We start from the raw sequence: 23,280 nt of genomic DNA on the forward strand, positions 1-23,280 counted from the left end.
TTTGTTGCATTTTTTGGACATAATTCTGATTTTGCCAAGTCCAGGTCCAGAAATCAAGCCAAGACAAGAATTTTATTTTAGCACACTTTTGTTTAAATCCCATCTTTTATCCAAGGAGCTCAGGGGGACGTTCGTCATCCCCCCTCCATTTTATCTCTGCAACAACCTTGTGAGGTACACTAGATAGTGTGACTGGCCCAAGGTCACCCAGCAAACTTCATGGCAGAGAGGGTGATTTGAACCCCGGCCTTCCAGATCGTAGTGAGAGATCCTAAACACTATACCATGCTGGTTACAAAGGAGCAAAAGCACAGGATGGTCATTTGGTATGGCAAGAGGTAGAGCTAACACAGGAGCACATTAACTCTGCTATTTACATTTTTATAACCCTCTGTAAGCCTAAGTGTGCCAACTGTGGATGCACTTCATGCATCTGATGAAGTGGGCCTCAAGTTCAAGAAACTATGCCATGATCATTTTGAATTTCTTTTTCTTTTCCCCTCCCCTTCTGGCAATAATGAAAAAAGTGTATTAAAATATTATTTATTTTCTTGTATGTTTGGAGTGGGTGGTGGCAACACAATGTGCCCTCATAAGGAAAAGCTTGTGTGTGATCCAACCAGTGGCTGACCGTGGTAGTTCCCTCGTGATTCCCCTGGCTTGTCTGCCCCTCTTAGATCGAGCTGGCCATCCTCCGCTTCCCTTATGACTCCTGGAGGACCCCTTTCCAGCAGCTGAAACAAGTGGTGGAGGAGCCTTCTCCCCAGCTGCCCTCCGATCGCTTCTCACAGGACTTTGTAGACTTCACAGCACAGTGGTGAGTCCCTCGCGGGTCCCTCTCTCTTACCCAAGGACCTCTCTTCTTCATTAATTAATTAAACAAAGTTTGAGTCCAGGGGCACCTTAAAGACCAACAAAGTTTAATTCTGGGTATAACTTTTCATGTGCGTGCACACGAAAGCTTATGCCCAGGATTAAACTTTGTTGGTCTTCAAGGACTCAAACTTTGTTCTGTTGCTTCAGACCAACACAGCTACCCCCGTGACTCTATTATCATTTTGGTCATGCAAGCCGAAATAAATTCAAATTATTTTAATAATTCATATCGCTCCCCCTAAAGTTCTGAATGGCTCTCAAAACACAGATGAATTCCCAGAGAAGAAAGATGGCCACCTGAGTGTGATGGGAGATGTTCAGTTGTCTCTCTTTGTTTCTCTCCCCAGTTTGAAGAAGAATCCTGCGGAACGAATGAGCTACCTGGAGCTGATGGTGAGTATTGATCCCTGGCCTCTCTCACTCATGTTTCAGTTGGAGTTATGACTAAGGGCCAAACAACATTTTACCCTAAGGATCTCCCACCAGCTTTAACCTTGAGCTGGTCACAGAACTTGTATGTGTGCGGTGTGCGAGTTGGGATACTCTGTTGGGGGCCCAGAGGTGCCATTGTGCCCTTCAGCTTGGCACTTTGCCTGTGGCGATCCTCCGGCCACCACCATTCTCCTCAGCAGACCTGATGCCCTCTTCTGTTCCTTTCCGGCAGGCCCACCCTTTCTTCACCTTGCACGACACCAAAGTGACCAACATGGCTGACTTTGTGGTAGAAATCCTCGGGGAAGACTCCTAAATTTGCCACAGACCTCGCTGTCGGACAAAGGAAACGGCACGGCGGCGTTCCCGGCTGTCCCCATGGAGAGAGAGAAGGACATAACAGACTTTAGCATTAAATGATTGTTTGCACAAAACAGAATGAATGTCTTCGATGCATCCTCCCACCCCTCCGGCTTTTAGGCATTTTTTTGACTCCTGAGATAGAAGTCAAGCTACAGAGTAAAGCTCGCGCACCATCAGTTCAGGAGGAGGGTGTACCTGGGACAGGCGCTTCAATTCTTTTCGACGCTCGAGCCTGTCACCCATTTGGTTGTGCTGATGAAGTGACGTGAGGTGCTCTATTTTTCAGGGGCAGATTCCTCAAAGTGTGGTTATGGAAATGGGTGCTTTGAAAATGCAGTTGCGTGGGCAGTAACCCCGTCGAAAACGGCAGGCAAATGCCCGCGGGAAGGGGGTGGGGATGGCTTTCCTGCCCCCCTTCTCCAAATAATGCTCTTCCCTGCCCATTGAAAACTAGCACTGGATGGATGTGTAGCTTCACCCCTCCTCCTTTTGATGTGGTAGTTCGTTTTTATCCTGAGGCACATTGATGTGGCTTTTTTTAATCTGAGAAGTTTGCTGCCACATAACCTGTGACTTAGCTTCCATGCCTGCCCCTTTCCCCGCAAACCTCCCATCATGAGCTCACCAGCAGCACGTGTTTTGTCTGGTTCGTAAACCTCGTCTAACCAGATGTTGCTGTAACGGCTACCTTTGAAATTGCTTTAGTGGGGGTGGTGGTGTTCGGACAAATGGCTGAATCCATTCCTAGTTCTGGGTAGTAATTGCCAAAGGGCGATTCCCCTTCTCCCGTGTCCCGTGTACTGTGTCTATCCACAGTCATGTGGTGAAACCACAACTTTTGGTGCCTTCTAATATTTCTAAATGAGTTTGGGAGCCAAGGAGTGATTGATCTTAAAGACATATCATGTGCCTTGCTGTCCCTTGGTCTGTGTTCTGTGATGGCCATCTGCAGCCAGTTCTGCCATCTTTGTGTCCCTTTGGGGCGGCACAGCAAAGAGGGTGCTGACGTGCATCGGGGGCTTGATCCCAGCCCCTTGGCATGGTGAGAGATGACCGGCATCTCTCATGGTCCTGCACCACTGCTGGCCCCTGGATGCTCGCTCGATAGCATGGCCCAGAGGCCTCTGGGGCCCTGACCTTTCTACTCTGAGGTAAAATTCCTGTCAACGTGGATATTTTCCTCAGTTATGGTGACCAGATAGTCACTCTCAATGAATTTTCTTTTTTTCTTTTTTTGAAAACACAGATGCCTCTCAATGAATTTTGTTTTTTTTAAAAAACAAACACAAAGATGCCTCTCAATGAATTTTGTCCTTTTTTTGTTGAAAACAGATGCCTTTCAATGAATTTTGTTCTTAAAAAAACACAGATGCCTCTCAATGAATTTTGTTCTTTAAAAAAAAAAAAAAACAGATGCCTCTCAATGAATTTTGTTCTTTTTTTTAAAAAAACAGAGATGCCTCTGGGTCCCCAGCACTTCATCTTCTGAGGTAAAATTCCTGTCAATGTGGAGATTTTCCTCAGTCATGGTGACTGTGGATAATCACTCTCAATGAATTTTGTTCTTCTTTTTTTGAAAGCACAGATGCCTCTGGGTCCCCAGCCCCTTCTTACTCTGAGGTAAAAGTCCTGTCAGTGGGTGATTTTTTCCTCCTCAAGCCATCCCACATATTGGAGGCGTGTGAAATGAAGGCCTGACTCTTGAAATGAAGAGCAGCCTAAGGAGGCTGGAGTTTTGAGCCAGGGAGGAGGTGGATCTCAGTATGGTCCTCTCTCTCATCCAGAGTCATAGATTTCCACATGCATGTAGGCCTTCGTAAACACGCAGGGTGAGAACAGCTGATGGTGGAAGGATTAAGCCCTTCCTGCCTCATGCTCCTGTTCCGTCAAAAGCGCAGCATCTTGGGGTCTGCTTTTCACTGAATAGCACGAGCATTGGGGCCTCAATTGTACACATTGGCTAGCAAATCCACGTGTAGTGGCTTGCAGAAAGTGTACCTGCCCGCCCATTAATGAATTCCACAAGTTAAATTTTGCCGGTGAAACGTGATGTTGATTTAAATAAGAGACGCTTCAGACGGGCTCGGCCTGCTTCAGTTATGTTGTGTGGCCCTCCCAGACCAGCCTCCTGGGTGCACTTGGCCAATGATTGTAGTGAAACGTCCCGTGACCCTTCTCTGCTCCTGTATAGGGTGCCTTTTATGATTTTTTTAAAAAAAGACTGTTGAGAATTCCCTTCCTTTCCCCCCTTCCCCCTTTTACAGAACTGCTTCAAAATCCCCCCTCCTCATAATCCCCCCCTCCTCAAAAGGGGAGACATGAATTCTAACTTGAGGTAGTCAGATGTCCTATAGATAGTATCCCCTTTTCTTTTTTTCCTAAAAATGAAAAGGCGCTTTTTAAAAAAACAAAACAAAAACTCCCTAATATATTTGTGTGTGTATATATATATATAAATTATATTTAAGAAACAACTTGATGATGAATATTGAGGAGAGTTTGGCGGGGGGGGGGAGCCAGAAACTTAGAAGAAGCAGTTGGGAGAACTGTTTAATAAAAATATTTTTAAGCTCTAAGAGGTGGTGTCCTTTGAGAAGCAGCGAAGAATCTGTATGGAGACCACGCGTGGATTAAAAAGCTGCCGATTTTTAACTAGTCCTTTGTAAAGAAATATGTTCTTTAGATACTTACTACCGCTGCCCTGATCCTTGAAGGCGGCCTCCTGGGGAATCAATTGTTTGTTTTTATTCCCCCCCCCTCCTGTTACTAATGTTCCCAGCCTTGAAGGACTCTCCTGGTTCTACATTTCTAGACCACATGCTTTCTCTCGGTATTGAACTCTCCAATATTTCTAACCTGTGGAATCTTTCTGGATTTCTCCTTGTCTCACACTCCGGCTGACCACACAGCTTCCTCCTGAGTTCCATTGCAAGCCATGGCCTTTGAATCGTAGCCGTTTCTGGGTACCTGTATAATAACTTTTTATCGTTGATGGTTTCAGGGTTTGTGGTCCCACCTTGCCGGGTGGACTGATCCCTGCTGTGCCCTTTCCTTTAATGCTGTGGACAATGACGATTCTCCCCGCCCCTCCAGAATTTGCATGGATTTGGTAAAAGTCTATTTCTAGGACTGTTTTTATTATTTTGCTTGGTTTTTTTTGGAAGCCAGCACATGAAGTGAATGTATAATGTGGAAAAGGTCTTGAACTGGGTCCATGTGCGGCAGAAATGGCCTTTTGAGTTACTCTCTGGTTGGCAAAACAAGACTTACTCCCTGCCTTGTGTTTTATGTCTACAATTATTTTATTATTATGGCCCTGTATGGTATTTTTTTTCTTAATTTCCCTTCCCTGTATGGAGCTCCAGTGGAAATAAAAAAGATGCTATATATCTGAAGAAAGGCCTAATCGCTTTTCGGAGGACTGTTTGTTAAACAGCTAAATTTGGTCGCTATTTTTTTTTTCCCAATAAAAGGAGCCCCATATTTGGTTTCACTTGTGATTTTCTTAAAATGCGATTACATGGATTTTTAAAACCCAATACGATCATTTAAAAAAATAGTATGTTAATCGCACTGTGTGTATTATATATTAACTAGCAGTAAAGCCCGGCTAAATTTGGTCGCTATTTTTTTTTCCCAATAAAAGCAGCCCCATATTTGGTTTCACTTGTGATTTTCTTAAAATGCGATTACATGGATTTTTAAAACCCAATACGATCATTTAAAAAAATAGTATGTTAATCGCACTGTGTGTATTATATATTAACTAGCAGTAAAGCCCATTGTGAAAGCAATACAACGGGGTCTAGAAAGAGGTTCTGGGGCAGTGCTCTGGCTTTGGGCAAACAGTGTCAATTTGCTGTGGTGACCTCAGCAGGATATAATGACAGAGTCCACTGTTTTCTCCAGAGGAACTGATCTCTGCTACCTGAAGAGCAGTTGTAATTGTGAGTAATCTGTAGCCCTCACCTGGAGATTGGCAGCAATTGTTACCCAGGACAAAATGGCTGGTTTGGAGGGTGGAGTCTATGGCATTCTACCTGTCTGAGGTCCCACCCCTCTGCAAACCCCACCCTCTCCAGGCTCCACCCCTCAAATCCCCAGGAATTTGTCAGCATGTAGTTGGCAACCCCATCTCCTTCCCAGCTAGCCACCAACCTACCATTATCTGCCCCTTTGACTTCAGCTGACTTCTGCCCTCCCTTCTGCAGAACAGTTGTAATACTGAGTGCTCTCCAGCCCTCACCTGGAGATTGGCAACAATGGTTCCCTATGTGGGACTGACTGGTTTGGAGGGTGGAGTCTATGGCAGTGTACCTGTCTGAGGTCCCACCCCTCCTCAAACCTCACCCTCTTCAGGCTCCATCCCTCAAATCTCCAGGAATTTCCCATCTGGAGTTGGCAACCCTATCAGGACTGGCCCCAATGTGTTTTCTCCCAAAGGCCAAAGTAGGTGACAGGACCAAGCTTAGTTGCCTACCAACAGGCACTGAGGGGAATGTAGGGTTGCCAGCTCTAAGGAGGGAAATACCTGGAGGTTTGGGGGGTGGATTCTGTAGAGGGCCGGGCGACGGAGGCATCGGCCTTCTGTCGCCCGCCTTGCCCCCCCAATCTCGGCCCGGGCGACCGCGGCTCCTGGAGTGTGGGCAGTATGGCATTGTATCTGTCTGAGGTCCCCCTCTTCCTCCTCCTCCTCAGACCCCACCCTCAGCAGGCTTCATCCCTAAAATATCCTGGAAGTTTCCAACCTGGAGTTTATTTTATTTATTTATTATTATATTTATACCCCGCCTGTCTGTCTTAAGTTTTACAAAAAAAAACCCCACAGCCTCTGCCTAGGGAAAGGGCAGTCTTTCCCTGCAGTGGTAACCAAAGCAGCTGACATTCTCCTCTCCCCTATGAGGTATGTTATGCAACTGAAAATTCCAACTGCCTTGCGGGGGGGGAGTTTGAGGTGTGGAATGGAGTGAAGTCCAATCAGCTTCCATATGCAAATGACCTTGGAACGCTGGGCGAGACTGCACAAAGCAGCCAGTCAACCCAGCCAGTGTCTTCTGAGTGGCAGTTCTTCCGGCCTAACACTAAAGGGGCCAATTTTAGAACGTTGGTGCCCACTATTCAATTATTTGCAGCAGTTGTGGTGTGGGCGGGACCCGGGCTTTGCCTTCTGATTGGTGGCGGTATATGCTGAGGAGCAGTTCCATCAGCCATACACTAAGGGAGTGCATTTTAGAATTAGAACGTTGGCACCCACTACTCTTTTATAATAAGGGAGAGATTGTGCTGTTCAGTTAAATGTGATAGCTTTGAGTAAAATGGGGGGGGGCTGGATCCGGCCACTTTGGAGGTTGTCTCTTCTCTGCCTCGCTGATGGCAGTCAGTAGGTGTTCAGGGGGGAAGTGCCCATTGGCGCATTATTCCACCCTCTTCTGGCATTGGAAAGTCTCTTGTTTCTTATTCCTGAATACTCTGCTGTTTGGCAGTTGACAAGATGTTCAAACTGGGTTGCATTTTAGAGGCAGAAGTGGTAACTAGGGTAAGATGGTTTCAGGCGGGTGGCCATGTATCAGTAGAACTGTTAGATGCAAGTTCAACCGCACCTTAGAGACCGACAGAGTTTCAGGGTCTCAGTTTCCAAGAGTCAAAACTCCCGTCGTCACATGGCTTGTGTTAGAATCATAGAATTACAGAGTTGGAAGGGGCCATCCAGGTCATCTAGTCCAACCCCCTGCTCAATGCAGGATCTGCCTCGAGCATCCCTGACAAAGTGTTTGTCCCGTCGCTGCTTAAAGCCTGCCAGGGAGGGGAGGGGGAGCTCACCACCTCCCTTGGCAACTGATTCCACTGTTGCACAACTCTTCCTGTACGAGAGTTTTTTCCTAATATCTACCTTCCCACCCTTCAACTCACTCTGGAACATCAAGGACTAGAAACTTGCTGGAAAGGATGCCAAGGTTCCCATAACTCTGACTCATCCCAGAGAGTTTCACCAGTTACGACTTGGTGCTGTTTCTGCTTGACCGAGGACTGCGCAATAGAAAATGCTGTCTCTGAATATTGATGGGGCTTCGGGGTTCGTGATGGTTTCTGAGCATTGTATCAAGAAGCATGGGGACTGACTGCTCTTGGGCATTCTTGAGGCCGAGGTCTAGGCTTGGTGAGCCATGCCTTGAAAATAATGAAAATTGATTTTATTTTACAAAACTTCTACCCTGCCTTTCTGCCACTCCCCTAATCTCCAAAGGTGGGAGCGTGCAAAGCAGGGTCTCTGAAGATGACCATAGTGGGTGGGGCAGGTTCATAAGGGAGCAGGCAGTCGTTCTGGTCCGTATGCAACTAGGTGATCTGTAGCTCAATTCTGCAACTAGTATTGTGCAAATCTGCATCCCTTCTACATGACTTACTCTGTGAATTCCCCTGTTTGGCATTCCACTGTGCAGGCCAAGGGTCCTGCAGCCCCATTTTTGACCACCCTGTTTAGCCACCTCTACGCATTTGCCCTGAGACTGATAACATGTGAACCTTCTGTCACCAGTCAAGAGGAGCAGGCCCTAGGAAAACTGTGGCCAGTCAGAAAAGACTCCCAACTAACCCAAGTGGGCCAGCTGTCTTGGCGTAATGCAGCTCTGCCCATTGTGAGGATCAGCCATAGTTTCCATAGCAGAGGACATCTTTGAGCATTTTAATGTTGTTTTCAGAAGTCTTTATTCCCACCTAAACCACCGTTGGCCTGTCTCAAGGGGGAAGAGAAGAACCTCGTTGTTTCCCCGAAAGACTTCACAATTAGGTAGTCTAACTGATCTTTTATTCATAACACGGGAGCTTCAAAAGCTAGAAGCGGAGTCCTTTGTGTTTTCAAAAACAAGACTTGCAGCTTCTCCAGCAAATGTGTCTGAGCTCCTCCTAGTAGTGAATATATAAATACAGAGGCAATATTGAGGAAATCCCCATAGATGGTTCTGGCAAGTTGCTTGCAATCCACACACCCCTCCCCAGTGCTTTGTCGTGACCCCCCCCCCCCCCGTTCCTTGGCCTGGCCCCCCCCCCCCCATGCTGGGATTAAATGTGGCTTGGTTTTGCCAGGAGTGTGCAGGGTTGGTGCAAACTAGCCCCAAGGTGTGGGATTTGATGCAAGCCCAAGATGCCTTTGGAAACCTGGAATCAGCAGAGAAGCCTCTAATTTATTCAACTCAGATCCAACACTAGATGGCGCAGGTGAGCTGCTAGATGGCATCTTTCCCATTATAAAATATTTTTGCCTGAATTTCATCCCTCCCTCTTTCCGAAGAGGGCCACAATCCCATTATTATCCTGATAACTCTGGCAAGTAGCTCAGTCTGACCAGCCCAAGGTCACTTACTGAGACATTGAGATATACAGTTGCAAATTGGGGGGGGGGGTTTCATATTCCATCACCACCACCCAGGTTTGCATGAACATTTTCTTTTGGTGAGAGAGGGCAACACTTCCCTGAGGAGAGGTTGACTGCAAAACAAGTGGAAGACCGAACACTCTTAAGAGTTGTAAGAGTAGTCAGTCCTAACGCATGGCTGTTATTCTGAGTCATCTCCAGTTCTGAAGGGACCTCTGGGTAAGATGTCTGTCCATTGCGTTCTTTCTACCTCTGCTCTGCTACATGATCCCCTCTTCCTATTTATTTCCACCCTGCTTTTTGTCCCAAGGGGGACCCAAAGAATTTTACATTGTTCTCCTCCATTATTACCCTCACAACAACCCTGTGGATTGAGAGGGGTGGCCGTGTTAGCCTGTCTGTAGCAGGAAAAAGAGTTAAGAGTCCAGTATCAACTTAAAAGACTAACAAAATTCATGGCAGGATAGGCGCTTTTGTGAGTCCTTGCAAGTCCTTGCTGTATCTGAAGAAGTGAGCAGTGACTCGCAAAAGCTCATACCCTACCACAAATGTTGTTAGTCTTTAAAGGTGCTCCTGGACTCTTACGCTTTTCAACAACCCTGTACGTTAGGCTGAGAGGCTGGGACTGGTCATAGAATCATAGAATGTTAGAACTGGATGGGACCTTGCAGGTCATCTAGTCCAACCCCCTGCACTCTGCAGGAGCATAGCTGAAAGATAGCCCTACATACCTACAACATACCCGAAAGATGGTCGTCCAGCCTCCGCTTGAAAACGTCCAGCGAAGGAGCATCCACCACCTCCCGAGGCAGACTATTCCACTGCTCAACCACTCTTACAGTTAGGAAGTTTCTCCTGATATTTAGCCGGTAACGACTCCGTTGTAAGTCACCTAACAAGCTTCTGTAGCAGAGTAGGGATTTGAACCTGGATCTCCCAAAGCCTAGTCCAGCACTCTAACCACTCCACCACATTGGCTCACATTTTGTCCTAACCGCCACCTGAAGAAGAAGAAGAGACTGGATTTATACCCTGCCCTTCACTACCCAAAGGAATCTCAGAGCGGCTTATGATCTCCTTTCTGTTCCTCTCCCCACAACAGATACCCTGTGAGGTAGGTGGGGCTGAGAGAGCTCTCGAGAACAGCTCTGAGAGAACTGTGATTGACTGAAGGTCATGCCAGCAGCTGCATGTGGAGGAGTGGGGCATCAAACGGTTCTCCCAGATTAGAGTCCATGCTCCTAACCGCTACACCAAACTGACTTTTCCTGGTGAGGTAGACAATGTCACCCAGTGAGCTTCGTGGCCGACTGTAATTCAAACCTGGGTTTCCTCATGTCCTAGTCCGAAACTAACCACTGCCCCACACAGTGCCTCAAATGCCAGCTCCCTCCGTGCCTGCATTGCCAGGTTGACTCCTTCCACATCTCGAAGAAGGGTGTTGCCAGGCAACTTCGGTGCACTATCCTGTCATAAAGAGAAACTCTGGTATTGGAGGTTGGCGTTCTCAGGCAGATGCCAAAAAGGGGCCTTTGGCAGGGCCCGAACTCGACCCCACTGCTGAGGACCAGTTGTCAAGTGTGCCACGGCTGGATTCAAATTCCTGCTTTGTCCACAAGCTCCTCTTGGGCCAGCCGTTCTGTCAGAGTTTATCTCATAGGGAGGCAGGGAGGATTAAACCTCAAGGGGCTTCTTGAAGGAAATGTGCACATCTACTGTGATGTATTCAATAGCTGCCAATGTGAACCACCTCATTGAAGTGCTATGTTAAGCTTCGTCCTGGGCTAGGATCCTAATCCCTCCAATCCTATTGGTAGCCCAGGAAGAACCAACCAATCACCCTGAGCCGGAACGTCTGATTGGACTTTATGTATACAATCTTATTGGTTGGTATTGTATAGTAGGCGTGGCTACATTAGCCAGGAGAGTTTAAAAGTGGAACAGCTTCAATGCAAAAGCTGTTCTGGCTATCCGAGTTGATCTGTGTTGGAGTTGGAGTTACGAATTGCTGAATAACGCTGATCTTTGCTGTATCACTCTCTGACTCATTTGTTAAGTGGCCGACTTAACATCTACTTAAAGTGGGGGTCCCCGACCCTTTTGACCCCACAGGCCCCTTTGGAATTCCAACACAAAACAGTGGGCACAGGCACAAAATGGCTGCCATGGGAGGTGGAACAGTTTACTTTCAGTCACGCAGTAAAGAGCTCTGCGCAGTGGTGCTAACTGCTGCCAAAGCACCATTTTTAAACATCGGTTAACACCCAGTGCAATCTCCAAGGGCCAATCGGAAGCCTTGCAGGGCAAAGCGACACCTGGCCCCGCCCCATTTCTAAAAGCACTTGATGAGCAACAGGAAAGATGCCCATGGGATAAAGTGAGGTTAGCTGGGCTTGCTCTGAGAAGCTTCCGGAAGTCTCTGTCTGTCCACAGCTTGAAGCCATGATGAACATTTGGTCTGTTTCAGTGGGACGATCTTTCTGTTCTCGCCACCTTTATGCTGACTGTACCCATGGGGCACCCTCAGCCAGTGAAGCCCATTTCGTAGCACAAATGTGGAGCAAGAACTGCCGCTTTTGCCTCAGTCCAGGGCTGGGTCGAGGTATTTCACTGCCCCAAGGAAGGAACCCTCTTCCCTGCCTGGGCCTTCATGTGTGGGAAGTGACAATGCGCATTGTGTGTTTGTTCAAACACAATCTGCCCGTTGTCATTGTTGGAGGGGCTGGGTGGGAGTTGGGGGGGCGGAGACACGAACGATTGTGCTCCCCGAACAAAGGGTCTTTGGTCGCTGGAGGTGGGGAGGCCTATAGTGGAGGCGTCTCCAGCACTATCCCGGTGGAACCAAAAGCACTGAAGTGTGTAATTAAAGCGCTGGTTTCTCTCTCATCTTCCGCGTGATGGAAGGCCTGTTGCCTGAGGAAGGAGGGGAAAACTCTCACAGGATTAAGGGAGCCAGGAGCTGGTCCCTTGACACACAACTGGCCTTGCTCAGTCCTTGACTGTGATTAAAACACAAAATGGCACACACACACCCAATCTTTTGTTCACGGCCTGTTGGGGTGGTTCCACAAATTCTGCCCAGCAAGCCCGGTTTTGTGACCACTGTCAGAGAGCTGGATATAGACCAGGTGTCCCCAACCTTTTTAAGCCTGTGGCCACCTTTCGAATTCTGACACCGTGTGGTGGGAACAGCCACAAAAATGGCTTCCACAGGAAGCACAGCCAGTTATTCAATGGCTGCTGCAGATTACTTTCAGTCACACAAGAACAAAGTTTGAGTCCAGTGGCACCTTTAAGACCAACAGAGTTTAATTCTGGGTATAAGCTTTTGTGTACACACACACTTCATCAAACACCAAAATACAGATACACGAAAGCTTGCACCCAGAACTTGGTTGGTCTCAAAGGTGCCACTGGACTCAAACTTTGTTCTGTTGCTTCAGACAAACCCGGTTACCCTCCTGAATCTATCTTCAGTCGCACAGTGATGGTCCTTGGTGCTGTGGTAACAGCTGCTGCAGAAACAAAATGTGTAAAAATCTGCACAGTCAATCAAATCTCCAATCGCCAATCAGAAACCTTGCTGGCCCTGCCCACTTAAAAAAAACAACCATTCTGGCACCCAATCCCAGGGGTGGATTCGCACTTTAAAAGGGCCTGGGGTGGCTATGACAATGTTCTCATCTTCACATAAGTGGGTCTGAACCAGTCTTCCCTCTAAGCTGAGTTAGTGTGAGCTAGCTCACGGTTTTTAAACCTCCGGCTCATACATTTTTGTCTTAGCTCAGGGAGGATGGCTCCAGAGCAAACTAATTTATGCAGTAGCCGAATCTCTTGCTCACAACTTTAATGCCAGTAGCTCACAAAGCAGAATTTTTGCTCACAAGACTCCACAGCTTAGAGGGAGCATTGGTCTGAACATACGTGGCTCTCAGCTCCATTGTGCCTTGGCTTAGCTGGTCAACAGTGATCCACTGGGAACGTTACAGATAAAGGCGGCTTCATCCCTGCTTCCCCCAAGGAGTTCAGTGTGACATACATGGTTCTCCAGATATCCTCCAAACCACCCTGCAAGGTAGGCTCAGCCGAGAGAGGGAGAGAGCGACCAACCTGAGTTCCCTTTGTGGGGATTTGAACTGAGGTTAGCCCGATCATAGTCCAATCTGTTTACCACAGCAGCTATTGCTGGGAGCTGCCCCCGATCCTGCTTCTAACTTGCATGATATGTGTTCTTTAAAAGAGGAGTATGCTTAAAAAAAACCATCTTGGGTGAACGTGTAAGAATAAAAATGGATGGATCCCTAAAATGAAACCTGTGGTTGGCATTTCTTAGTTATTGGGGGGGGGGTGAAGAAGAGGAGGAGGAGGAGATTGGATTTATACACCGCCCTTCACTCAGAGTCTCAGAGCGGCTTACAAACTCCTTCCCCTCCCCACAACAGACACCCTGTGAGGTAAGTGGGGCCGAGAGAGCTCTTTCGAGGACTGCTCTTGAGAGAACATCTTTGGCAGAACTACAGCTTGACCAAGGTCATCCAGCAGCTGCATGTGGAGAAATGGGGAATCAAACCCGGCTTTCCCAGGTTAGAGTCCACACACTTAACCACTACGCTGGCTTTTATTTCTCTGACTGTGGGAACAAAGACTGAAGAGTAAAATCAGTTTGAGGGTTACAAATTTAGGATAAGGACATGCCAGAGAAGTGCCAAGAAGTCAGTGGGTAGAGTGTCAAGGTATGACTGGAAAGATCCTGTTTCCTTTCCCTAACCATGAAGTTCCCTTGGGCCAATTGCTCCTTCTGGGCCTACATCACTGGGTTGTTGTGGATAGAAGAAGAAGAAGGAGTTGGATTTATACCCCACCCTTCACTCTGAGTTTCCTTCCCTTTCCTTCTCCACAACAGACACCCTGTAAGGTAGGTGGGATTGACAGAGCTCTGAGAGAAATGCTTTTGAGAGAACAGCTCTGAGAGAACTGTGACTGACCCAAGGTCACCCAGCTGGCTGCATGTGGAGAAGTGGGGAATCAAACCTGGTTCTCCAGATTAGAGCAAAGAGCCATATGCAATATTCAAAGCTCACTGAACCAAATTAAAAACAGAAAAAAAATATGATCTTTCTGCATTTCTGAGTGGAAACGAGCATTTTTGAGGAAAAAAAATTATAGGGCCAGAAGTGCACTGAAGAAGGGTTATGAAATCTGAGAGGGCTGTTCTGGCGCTCTGGCAGTTCCTGTTTCTTACCAGTTATGTGGATCTTTCCCCCCGTCTTCTTCAATTATGATCTTCAATAGCTATATCAAAGAGCATTAAAAATGCATCAGGAGAACAGATGGGAGGGGGGGAAATCCATTTTCAACTTTATTAGCCCAACCAGTCCTTCCCCCGGTGCTTATTTTAGACACTGGCAAGAGAAAAGCTGTTTTTTCTGGGGTTTTTTTTGCTAACTCTGTTATCGCAGAACGGCTGTGCCAAACGCGGATGTGAATCTAATTGGGACTTCTCCCACTCGATGGGTTTTGCATTCTAAGGATGCGCTTGCACCAACCTATGAGACGTTTCCTAGAGTGCAGCAGGAAGGAATAGATATGTGTGTGCTTTCCCAGAGGGAACTACAAAGATCGAGCCGAACTAATGAGGAGGGACTGTGTGAGGTTCACAGAGAGCTCTCTTCGAGGACCCATGATGGTTGGGTGCAGTCAGATTCAAAGAGCAGGCAAGGAATGGCGAGAAGAAAATACGGAAGCAAAGTATAGGTTGAGGACAGGAAGAGACAGATCCCAATTACTGCTGGCTTTTTAAACAGAGAGTGTGATACTCTCTCTTTCTCTCCCCCCCACCCCCAGTTGACTTTGAAGATTTAGGAATGCACAGCTTTTTTTTTTTTTAAACTAAGCAGGGGCCATTTCCTGCCGGAGCATGGTGGAGTGGCGCTCTGGCAGTAAGGAGCCCGGGGCACCCCCCTTCCCGCTGGAGAAGGGGAGGGGAGGCGGGCAGACATGGCCCCCCTTTCCCCTGAGCCTCTCTGCTTTTGCAGAGAAACTCGGGGGAAGGGGGGGGATTTAAATGCCTTTCTTTCCTTTTCCCAGGTGGGAAAGGGAGAGAAAGGCATTCTAAACATGCCTGGGTTCCCTGCCCGGTCTTCTCCAGGTGCCCCGCAGGCAGGGATCAGGCAGGGAACCTAGGCATCCTTGCATGCCTGCCCTTTGTCAGGGGATGTGACATATGCAAATGAGCTCCTGCACCCCTTTTTCTAGGAAATGACCCCTGAAACTAAGTATATTTATTGTATTTACAATGATCCCCATTAGTTTATCTTTGCATTCCTTCATTTGCCCAGCCTGGGAGGCTGCTCTAGGATGGCTCCAGGCCTTTAGTGGTAGCCAGAGCTTTTTTTGTAGAAAAAGCCCAGCAGAAACTCATTAGCATATTAGGCCACACACCCCATGCCTTCCCTTGACTTGCATGGGCGCCCTGTGACTGTAGGGAGCAAGTCGGCCCTTGGACAAGCCAGGGAAGGCATGGGGAGGCATTTAAATGCCTCCCCAATCCTTCCACCACCACCCCCCAGCCTGCCTGCCTCGGAGTGGCCGGGGACGCTCTCTGTAGCCATGCGTACAGAGGTTTTGGCTATCGTGGGCATGGCCAACTCTAAAGCCAGCCGGAACTGTGTGTTCCTGCCCAAAAATAGCCCTGGTGGTAGCTAAAGACAACCTGCTGAGGTGCATGGGAGCGTCATGTGGTGTCGTGGTTAGAGTGTCTGGGGGGCCCAGGTTCAAAACCCCACTCTGTCATGGAAGCTCTCTGGGAGACCTTGGGCCAGTCCCACGCTACTCATGGCCTGACCTACCTCAGGGGATTGTTGTGAGGATAAAAAGGAAGAGAGGAGAATGACGTAAGCCACTTTGGGTTCTTCCGCATTGTCATTTTTTGTCACTCGTTTGTCTCTACTGCTTCAGGGCTCCCCCCCCCCCCATGTGTTTTGCTCTCTCTAGTAGTCCCTGAGGGAGCAAAACCTATGTGGAAGGGGGGGGGGATGCAAAGCAATAGGGACAAACGAGTGACAAAAATGACAATCCGGAAGAGCCCATTTTTGTGTGTGTCTGCATTTGGGGAGAAAAGCGGGATATAAACGAAATTCAGTAAATAAAATTCTTGTGGCCCACCTCCCATCAGTTCAGGCATGGTGTTTCCGCATGCCCTTGGAAAACTAGTTGTCAAGGTGATTTCCTGGCACTCATTTGCTTCTTCCTCAAAGTGTCTTCCCCCCCCCCCCACCTCCAAAGCAAATAGCTTGTTCTGGCTCCCCTTCACCTCAATGAAACACTAAAAAGGCTGCAAGATACTAGTATCTGTGGTGAGTGCGGTATAATTCTTATCCCCCCCCCCCCCCCCCCCTGCCTTTATGAAACCTTTTTCCTCTTTGCCAACAGAATGTCTAACATACAGTAGAAGTGTCTGTCAGGGTAGCTTTGCTTCCTGTGAAAGTGGTGTGTGCATGTTTGGTTGCCAGCCTCCAGGTGGCACCTGGAGCTCTCCCACTATTACAGCTGATCTCCAGATTACAAAGATGAATTCCCCTGGAGAAAATGGCTGCTTTGGAGGATGGACTTTATATGACATTATTCCCTGCTCAGGTCTCTTGCCTTCCCAAACCCTGCCTTCCCCAGGCTCTACCCCCCCCCAAATCTCCAGATATTTCCCAACCTATAGATGGCAGGATTGTAATGCACAACGAACCTCCTTTTCCTAGCATGTTGATTGCTGGATATGCAAATAGGGATGAGATGAGGGTAGGGATGAACTGGCTAGCAGGCAGAAAAGTTCCAGGTTGCCCCCAAATGGTCTATTATCTTCCTTTTTTCTCTCTCAGCTTCCTGATGGCACCTCTCCTATCCACGCAGATGAAGGCAGTGGATGCCAACAAAATTATAGCGAGGCAGGATGATTCTATAGAAGATCATTTATTTGCATTTTCAAGAGTCTGAACACAAATACAGATTTGCTGTCAAAAAAACACATTTGTCACCTCTGCGCTGGCATCTCCAAGGTCTTAAAAAGTTAGGCCTTAATTGGGTATAATAGAAGTCTCTCTCTTTTAATAGATCTCTCAAGTAATTGGAGGAATATGCAGTCAACAATGGACCTATCCCTTTCATTTTACTCAAAAGGAAAAAGAAGAAAAACACAAAGCCTTTCTCTGTTGTTAGCAGGAAAAGGTGGCAGTTGGAATTTCAAGTGGCAGCCTGTTCAGTATGGTTTGCATGCATCGTGACGGGGGAAACTCCAGTGTGGTGGGTGCGCCTGCTGTGAATCCTTTTAAAATCTCACTTGCAGATTGCTCCTGGTTCAATGTGGAGTGCTCCCGGGCTGGTTTGAAAAAGCGTTGGGGGCTGAAGTGTGCAGAAACCACCTTTGCAGGAGGGGAGAAGGGAAGGCAGGGTGACAGGTGGAGGGAATTAAGCGTTGGCATGGGGGGTGCATTTGCAGGTTCCTAGTAAATGGCACTTGGGCCGCACTTTCAAAGTGTTCCTTACAAGGTCTCTGTCAGGTAGGCCAGCTGTATTATTTCTTTGGCCCAAATTTTTTTATTGGGGGGGGGAGGTGATTGAACGAGAACAGGAGAGAAATAACAGTAGAAGCAGGACCCAGCAAGCGCAGGTGCTTGGAGGGGCCTTGGCTGTAAATTTCAATGCTCGAGTTTCGATATGGGAAAATAGATCGATCTCGTAAGGTATTCAGATAGGGCTGAGGGGAGGGAGGGGACTGGTGTAACAGCTGCTGATGTCACAGAAGGGCCACTGGTTCCCTTAAACAAGGGAAAGCAGCAATGTCTACCTGGGGTATATCCTGTGCAGCGGGGTATTTGTGGTTGGCTCTCCCGCATCCCAGAAGTGGTATGGTCCAAAAACATGTTCTCCTGCCCTAACCTGGATAGCCCAAGCAAGCCCAGTCTTGTCACATCTCGGAAGCTAAGCAGGGTCAACTCTGGCAAGTACCTGGATGGTAGACCCCCTTAGAATACTGGAGGTGGGAGGTGGGGGCAGGCTTTATTCAGTCACCTCTCTGAATATTCTCCAGGCCCCAGTAGGGGTCAGTCACCAGAGGTCATCATGACTTCCAGGTGTACACACACTCACACGCACACATGAAAAATACGAAGAAGAAGAAGTAGTAGTAGTGGTATAGGCTTGCCAAGTCCCCCCGGGGAGCGGGGAAACCCCTGCCTGAGAGGCCCGTTACCCACCGCTGGCGCATCGGGCCCCGGGGGGAATCCCACCCCCAAAGCACGTGATGTGCCCGGCATCAGCATGTCACCCAGAAGTGACGCAGTCGCTTCGGGCGCATTGGGGGCGGGGCCGCGGTCATCCGAGGGAAAACTATGGTTTTCCCTCTGATGATTGTGGCCCCGTCCCCGGCGTGCCCGACGTGGTTGCGTCACTTCCGGGTGACGTAATTGACGTAATTGAACTCCCGGAGAAGCGCTGGACTCCCCCGCTATACCTACGGTAAGGACTTGGCAACCCTATAGTAGTAGTAGTTCTCCTGTCGACCAGACATTAGTTAAGGCTGTCAAGGGGGTCCACCTTTATCTGTTGGCCTGAATCAAAACTGAAACAAAGAAGGAAGTTCCTGCAGTGGCACAGATCCGATGGCATCAGTGGTTACCTTTGCCACTAGAGTTTCCAACTCTGAGTTGGGAAATTCCTGCAGATTTGATGGTGTGGCCAAGGGAGGGTGGGGTTGGGGTGGGGAGGCACCTCAGTGGAGTATAATACCATGGAGTCCACCCTCCAAAGCAGCCATTTTCTCCAATTAGGGATCTTCCGGAATTACAGCTCATCTCCAGACTACAGAGGACATTTCCCCTGGAAAGAATGGATGCTTTGTAGGGTGGACTCTATGGCATTATACCCCACTGAGGTCCCTGTCCTCTCCAGGCTCCACCCTCTTTCCCAAACTGATCTGGAAACCCTACGCCCCCCATTCTCTGCCGGTGGGGGGGGGCACCTGGCAATCTTAGCTCCAGCGGAACTGATCTTTGTAGTCTAGTTGTCATTTTGGGAGGCCTTGTTTTATGCAGAACTTCTGGCTTCTGAGAGACATTCTGGACTGGAAGGACAGAGTTTGTTTGTTTCCCTCTGGATTGCTCAATACATAGGTCTCAACCCCTGCAAGACCCATATTCGGTGTCCGTTTCTTCAGAGCAACTGGGTTACCTCCTGTTTCCTTCCTTACGAGAGTCATCCCCGTTCTTGGGTTGGGGTAAGTCGGCACTCTTCTAATCCCCCCCCCCACTGACCCTCTCTCATCATGCGCCTTGTTGCACGCATAATTGTTACATAGACATGCAGCAGCTGCCGCCGTGTAAAATCGGAAGGGTTCCTGTCACTCAGCACCGGATCAATAGTGCTCTGCCGGGGCTTTGCAGCAGCTGGCGGAGACGCACAGGAAGCGGGAGAGCAGATTGGGAGACGGTGGAGCTGAACAGAGCTTTCATTGATCTACCCAAGCGAGACGGCTCTTGGCTCCTGGGGAAGGGTTAGACTATTAGGTATCAGTGTCCCTGGCCTAGCCGTTTTACTCCCCCTTTTCTTTCCTGATACTCCATTTCTGTTGAATCACTGGCCCTATTCTGCTTTCTGGACAGATCTTGAGAGATATTTTTTTTAAAATGTGTTGGCCTGTGCCAACCCCCCCTAGGGTGTGGTGCCTGTGCGCACAGGCGTCGGGATTGCCATCTCAGCAGGCCACACAAACCAGCAATTAAAAAAAAATCATCTTCCAAAATTTCCTGAGGTACTACTAATGTGATCCTAGGCTGCATCAGACGCCCATGAGGCTTTGGGATTTGGTGGTCTTTAAAGCACACATCTTTGGGCCACACAAGTTAAATCTCTGAGGCAGCACATGGGGGGCCCTGAGGTAAGGAGGCCACCAGTGGTCACCACAACCAGGTTGGAATCAGGGCAGAAAACACCCTGGCTCTGGTTGAGGACAGCTGGATATCTCTCAGGCCGGGGACCACCAGCAGATTTTGATCTAATGAGCACAATGCTCTTCTGGTGGTACACCAGGAGAGGCGGTCCTGAAAATACGTGGGTCCGAGACCTCTGAGGGCCTTGAAGGTCAACACCAGAAACTTGAACCTGATGTAGTACTCCACTGGGAGCCAGTGCAGCTCGCACAGCACTGGATGGATGTGTGCTGTATGTGGCATCTCCATGAGGACTCGTGCAGCTGCATTCTGTGCCAATTGGAGTTTCCAGGTCAGCCTCAAGGGTAGGCCCATTTAGAATAAGTTACAGTAACCCCAGGTGCTATGGAGATGCCATGGAGGATGCAGTGCATCCAGGACACTTAGAAACCACGGGCTTTTAGAAATCCCATTGCACTCCTGATAATATCACCAGGCATTTTTGAAGTTTGGCCCCAGGCTCAGAATATGTTTCACTTTGGGAAGGGGGAAATAGCCCAGCTTACCAGTTCTAAATCATACCCAGGGGAGTTTGTCAGAGGCTATAGCTAGAGTCTTGGACACGTGCATGAAATTAAGGTATTGTGTCATGCAAGGCAGCTGAGAATTTTGTTTTGAATTAAGGACATTTAGACAGGTGCATGTTCAGGAGTTTTATAGACTGGATCCTGTGCAATGTAGAGAGACCAAACTCGCAAGAAATCTCTGGCTGACTCTCCTGTACCTGCTCTTCAGGTTTGGTGAGAATTGGATTTACAGAGTCCGAGTTTCAGCCCCCCGAAGAGGGCGCCTCCAGGAAATTGCTTTCTGGGGAAATGACAGGCGGTCAAGATTGCTACAGCACAGATGTTGACTCCAGATTTTGATGCAATAATTCCGAGCAAGAGATGCAAGTTATCAAAGACTGTTAAATACAGGAAATACAAGTGTTAATGCCTCAAGCATGTTTGTATATTGAGTAAAAAATTCTAGAATCATAGAATCACAAAGTTGGAAGGGGTCATAAAGGACATCTAGTCCAACCCCCTGCTCAATACAGGATCAGCCTAGAGCATCCCTGACAAGTGTTTGTCCAGCTGCTGCTTAAAGACTGCCGGGGAGGGGGAGCTCACCACCTCCCTAGGCAGGTGATTCCACTCCTGCACAACTCTTACTGTAAAAACGTTTTTCCTAAGATCCACCTTCCTACTCTTAATTTAAACCCATTATTGCGAGTCCTCTCCTCTGCTGCCAACAGGAACAGCTCCCCGCCCTCTGTCAGCTATGCTGCCATGAAGGTTGGGGAGGTTGGTCTGTGTCTGGTTAATTACTATTGCTTTCCTTTCAGGTTAATTGCTACTGCATTCCTTTCTGTGCTGTCTCTGCTGTGCGCCGAAATGCTTATCTATACAGATGTGCAGGAGGGTGTTGTGGTGTCTGGGATTGCCCTAGGTGCCGTGGGAGAGTGTTCGTTCTCAGCTTCAGCTACCTAACAGTCTCTAAGCCTTAACCCGTGCGCGGGAGGGTGCCTAATTGGCCAGTGCTGTGTGTGTGGGGGGGTGCATACGAATACCCTATATCCTATTATGCCCATTGGGCCGCCGCCATTCTTAACAGTGCCTATGTTACTGCATCTATAGCTCTGTAATAAAAGTATAACCGTTCCTGTATGCGTGTACTTCGTTGTTGGCTGTGGGTCCTGACATTCTGTTAAAAATCCTCCATTCTCTATCTCCGCGCATCTCTCTACAACCGAGATGAGCGATGGAGAGGAGAAACCGATTCCTGAGAAAGACTACTCCGGGGGGGTCCCGACTCCTACCACGACCACTCAGGGAACCCCCACGACCTAGTCGATGGTGCCGGTGACTACCACGCCGCCGGTAACTGCAGCTGATGCGGGAGCTGTTCCTAAGACGACATCGACCCTGGTGTTCCTGACCCCGACGGGGCTGAGGCAGTCGCCCGGCCATGGTTATCGGCCAAGCTCCAGCTGGAGCCAGTTTCACCGTGGGAGCCGTTCCTAAGACGACATCGACCCTGGTGTTCCTGACCCCGACGGGGCTGAGGCAGTCGCCCGGCCATGGTTATCGGCCAAGCTCCAGCTGGAGCCAGTTTCACCTGGACTCTACTGCTGAGACTTATATGCTCACGCAGGGGCCACCGAGAGACAGCTGATTTGACCAGGGATTTTCCGGGGCAGGGGGGTTCCCCCCTTTTGGGTGTCAGCGAGCTGCCATTAATTGTTCAGGTTCCCCGGGAGTGTTCCCTTCCCCCCCCCCCCTTATGCAGCTATTGTAGTAGTCTCTACATTCCTGTTTTCTTAGATGCCTGTAACGGCTCAAGGTTACCCAGCTGGAGTGGGAAGGCGAAACCCTCTTATCTGCACGCTTGTTAGCGGTATCTCTTGCCTGTGAACCAAGGACCTGTTTTGAGAAAGTCAAACCGTTACATTCCTATGTAATTACCTGCCAGTGCCTTCTGTATTCGCGCCGGCGGGAAAGGGATCTATTGGTTATAGTTTGGTTCAAAGTTCTTTATTATGTTGCCCTTTGGGGTTTGTGTCCATTCCTAACAATTTCAGTGTTCCTGCTTCTTTCAAACGCTTTGGAATAAACTTTACTTTAACCTTTTAAACGTGGATTTATTTTGGAGACTTTGGAGATTCAACATTGGGGCACCATTCGAGCCATTACCAGAGGCATGGGTGACGGAGAGGACGAAGGTGAGAAGTGGCCGGGTGTCCTCAGAGGATTGGAACTAGCCCAGTGGATGGAGGTGGCGGATCGGGAGAGACGGCAAATGCAACGGACGCTGGAGGACGTAATCCAGGCGATCCCGCAGCTGGTAATCCAAGCCATCAGAGAGGAGAGGGAGGCCCAACCGGCAGTCCCCGCGGGGCCGGTTGCCCTGCCGGCCCCACTGCAGCAGCCGCCCTGGCTCGAGGACGCCCCGCAACCGGGCCTGCCCGATGCCCCGGTTTTAGCGCCACGTCCTGGCAGCCCGAGAGAGAGGGTGATACCTCACCCGAAAGACCTCATCGAAGCCACCTTTGATGGGAACCCGGAGGTACTCTCCTATTTCGTGGTCTGAGTGATGAAGTTGGTGAAGAGATCGGGCCACCTGTTCCCAGACGACAGCAGCCGAGTAGATGTGGTGGCGGCTCGGCTCAGGGGCCCTGTGGCGGCTTGGTATGTGGGGCTGCACAACGCCCAGGGTCCAGAACTAACAAACCTGGACGCTTTTATGTAGGCGTTGCGAGCCCAGTTTGAAGACCGGAAC

At 48.9% G+C, this 23,280-nt stretch overlaps 2 protein-coding genes across 3 annotated transcripts in view; both read left to right on the top strand.

The window, feature by feature from the left end:
* The window catches only part of LOC107120519 (dual specificity mitogen-activated protein kinase kinase 3-like), an 81,137-nt gene extending 75,991 nt beyond the window's left edge, over window positions 1–5,146 (top strand). For both annotated transcript variants that reach the window (XM_015423237.1, XM_015423236.1), the window contains exons 11-13: window positions 678–817; window positions 1,224–1,269; window positions 1,541–5,146. In XM_015423237.1, coding sequence (XP_015278723.1) covers window positions 678–817; window positions 1,224–1,269; window positions 1,541–1,624 — 270 coding nt within the window. In that variant the 3' untranslated portion in view covers window positions 1,625–5,146. The remainder of the gene's footprint in view (window positions 1–677; window positions 818–1,223; window positions 1,270–1,540) is intronic.
* An 18,003-nt stretch (window positions 5,147–23,149) lies between these two features.
* Window positions 23,150–23,280, top strand: part of LOC107120515 — a 43,321-nt gene continuing 43,190 nt past the window's right edge. Inside the window, exon 1 of the mRNA XM_015423230.1 lies at window positions 23,150–23,189. Coding sequence (XP_015278716.1) covers window positions 23,150–23,189 — 40 coding nt within the window. The remainder of the gene's footprint in view (window positions 23,190–23,280) is intronic.

This window comes from Gekko japonicus, unplaced genomic scaffold (assembly GCF_001447785.1).
Source record: "Gekko japonicus isolate JY-2015 unplaced genomic scaffold, Gekko_japonicus_V1.1 scaffold869, whole genome shotgun sequence".
Taxonomy (NCBI): Eukaryota; Metazoa; Chordata; class Lepidosauria; order Squamata; family Gekkonidae; genus Gekko; species Gekko japonicus.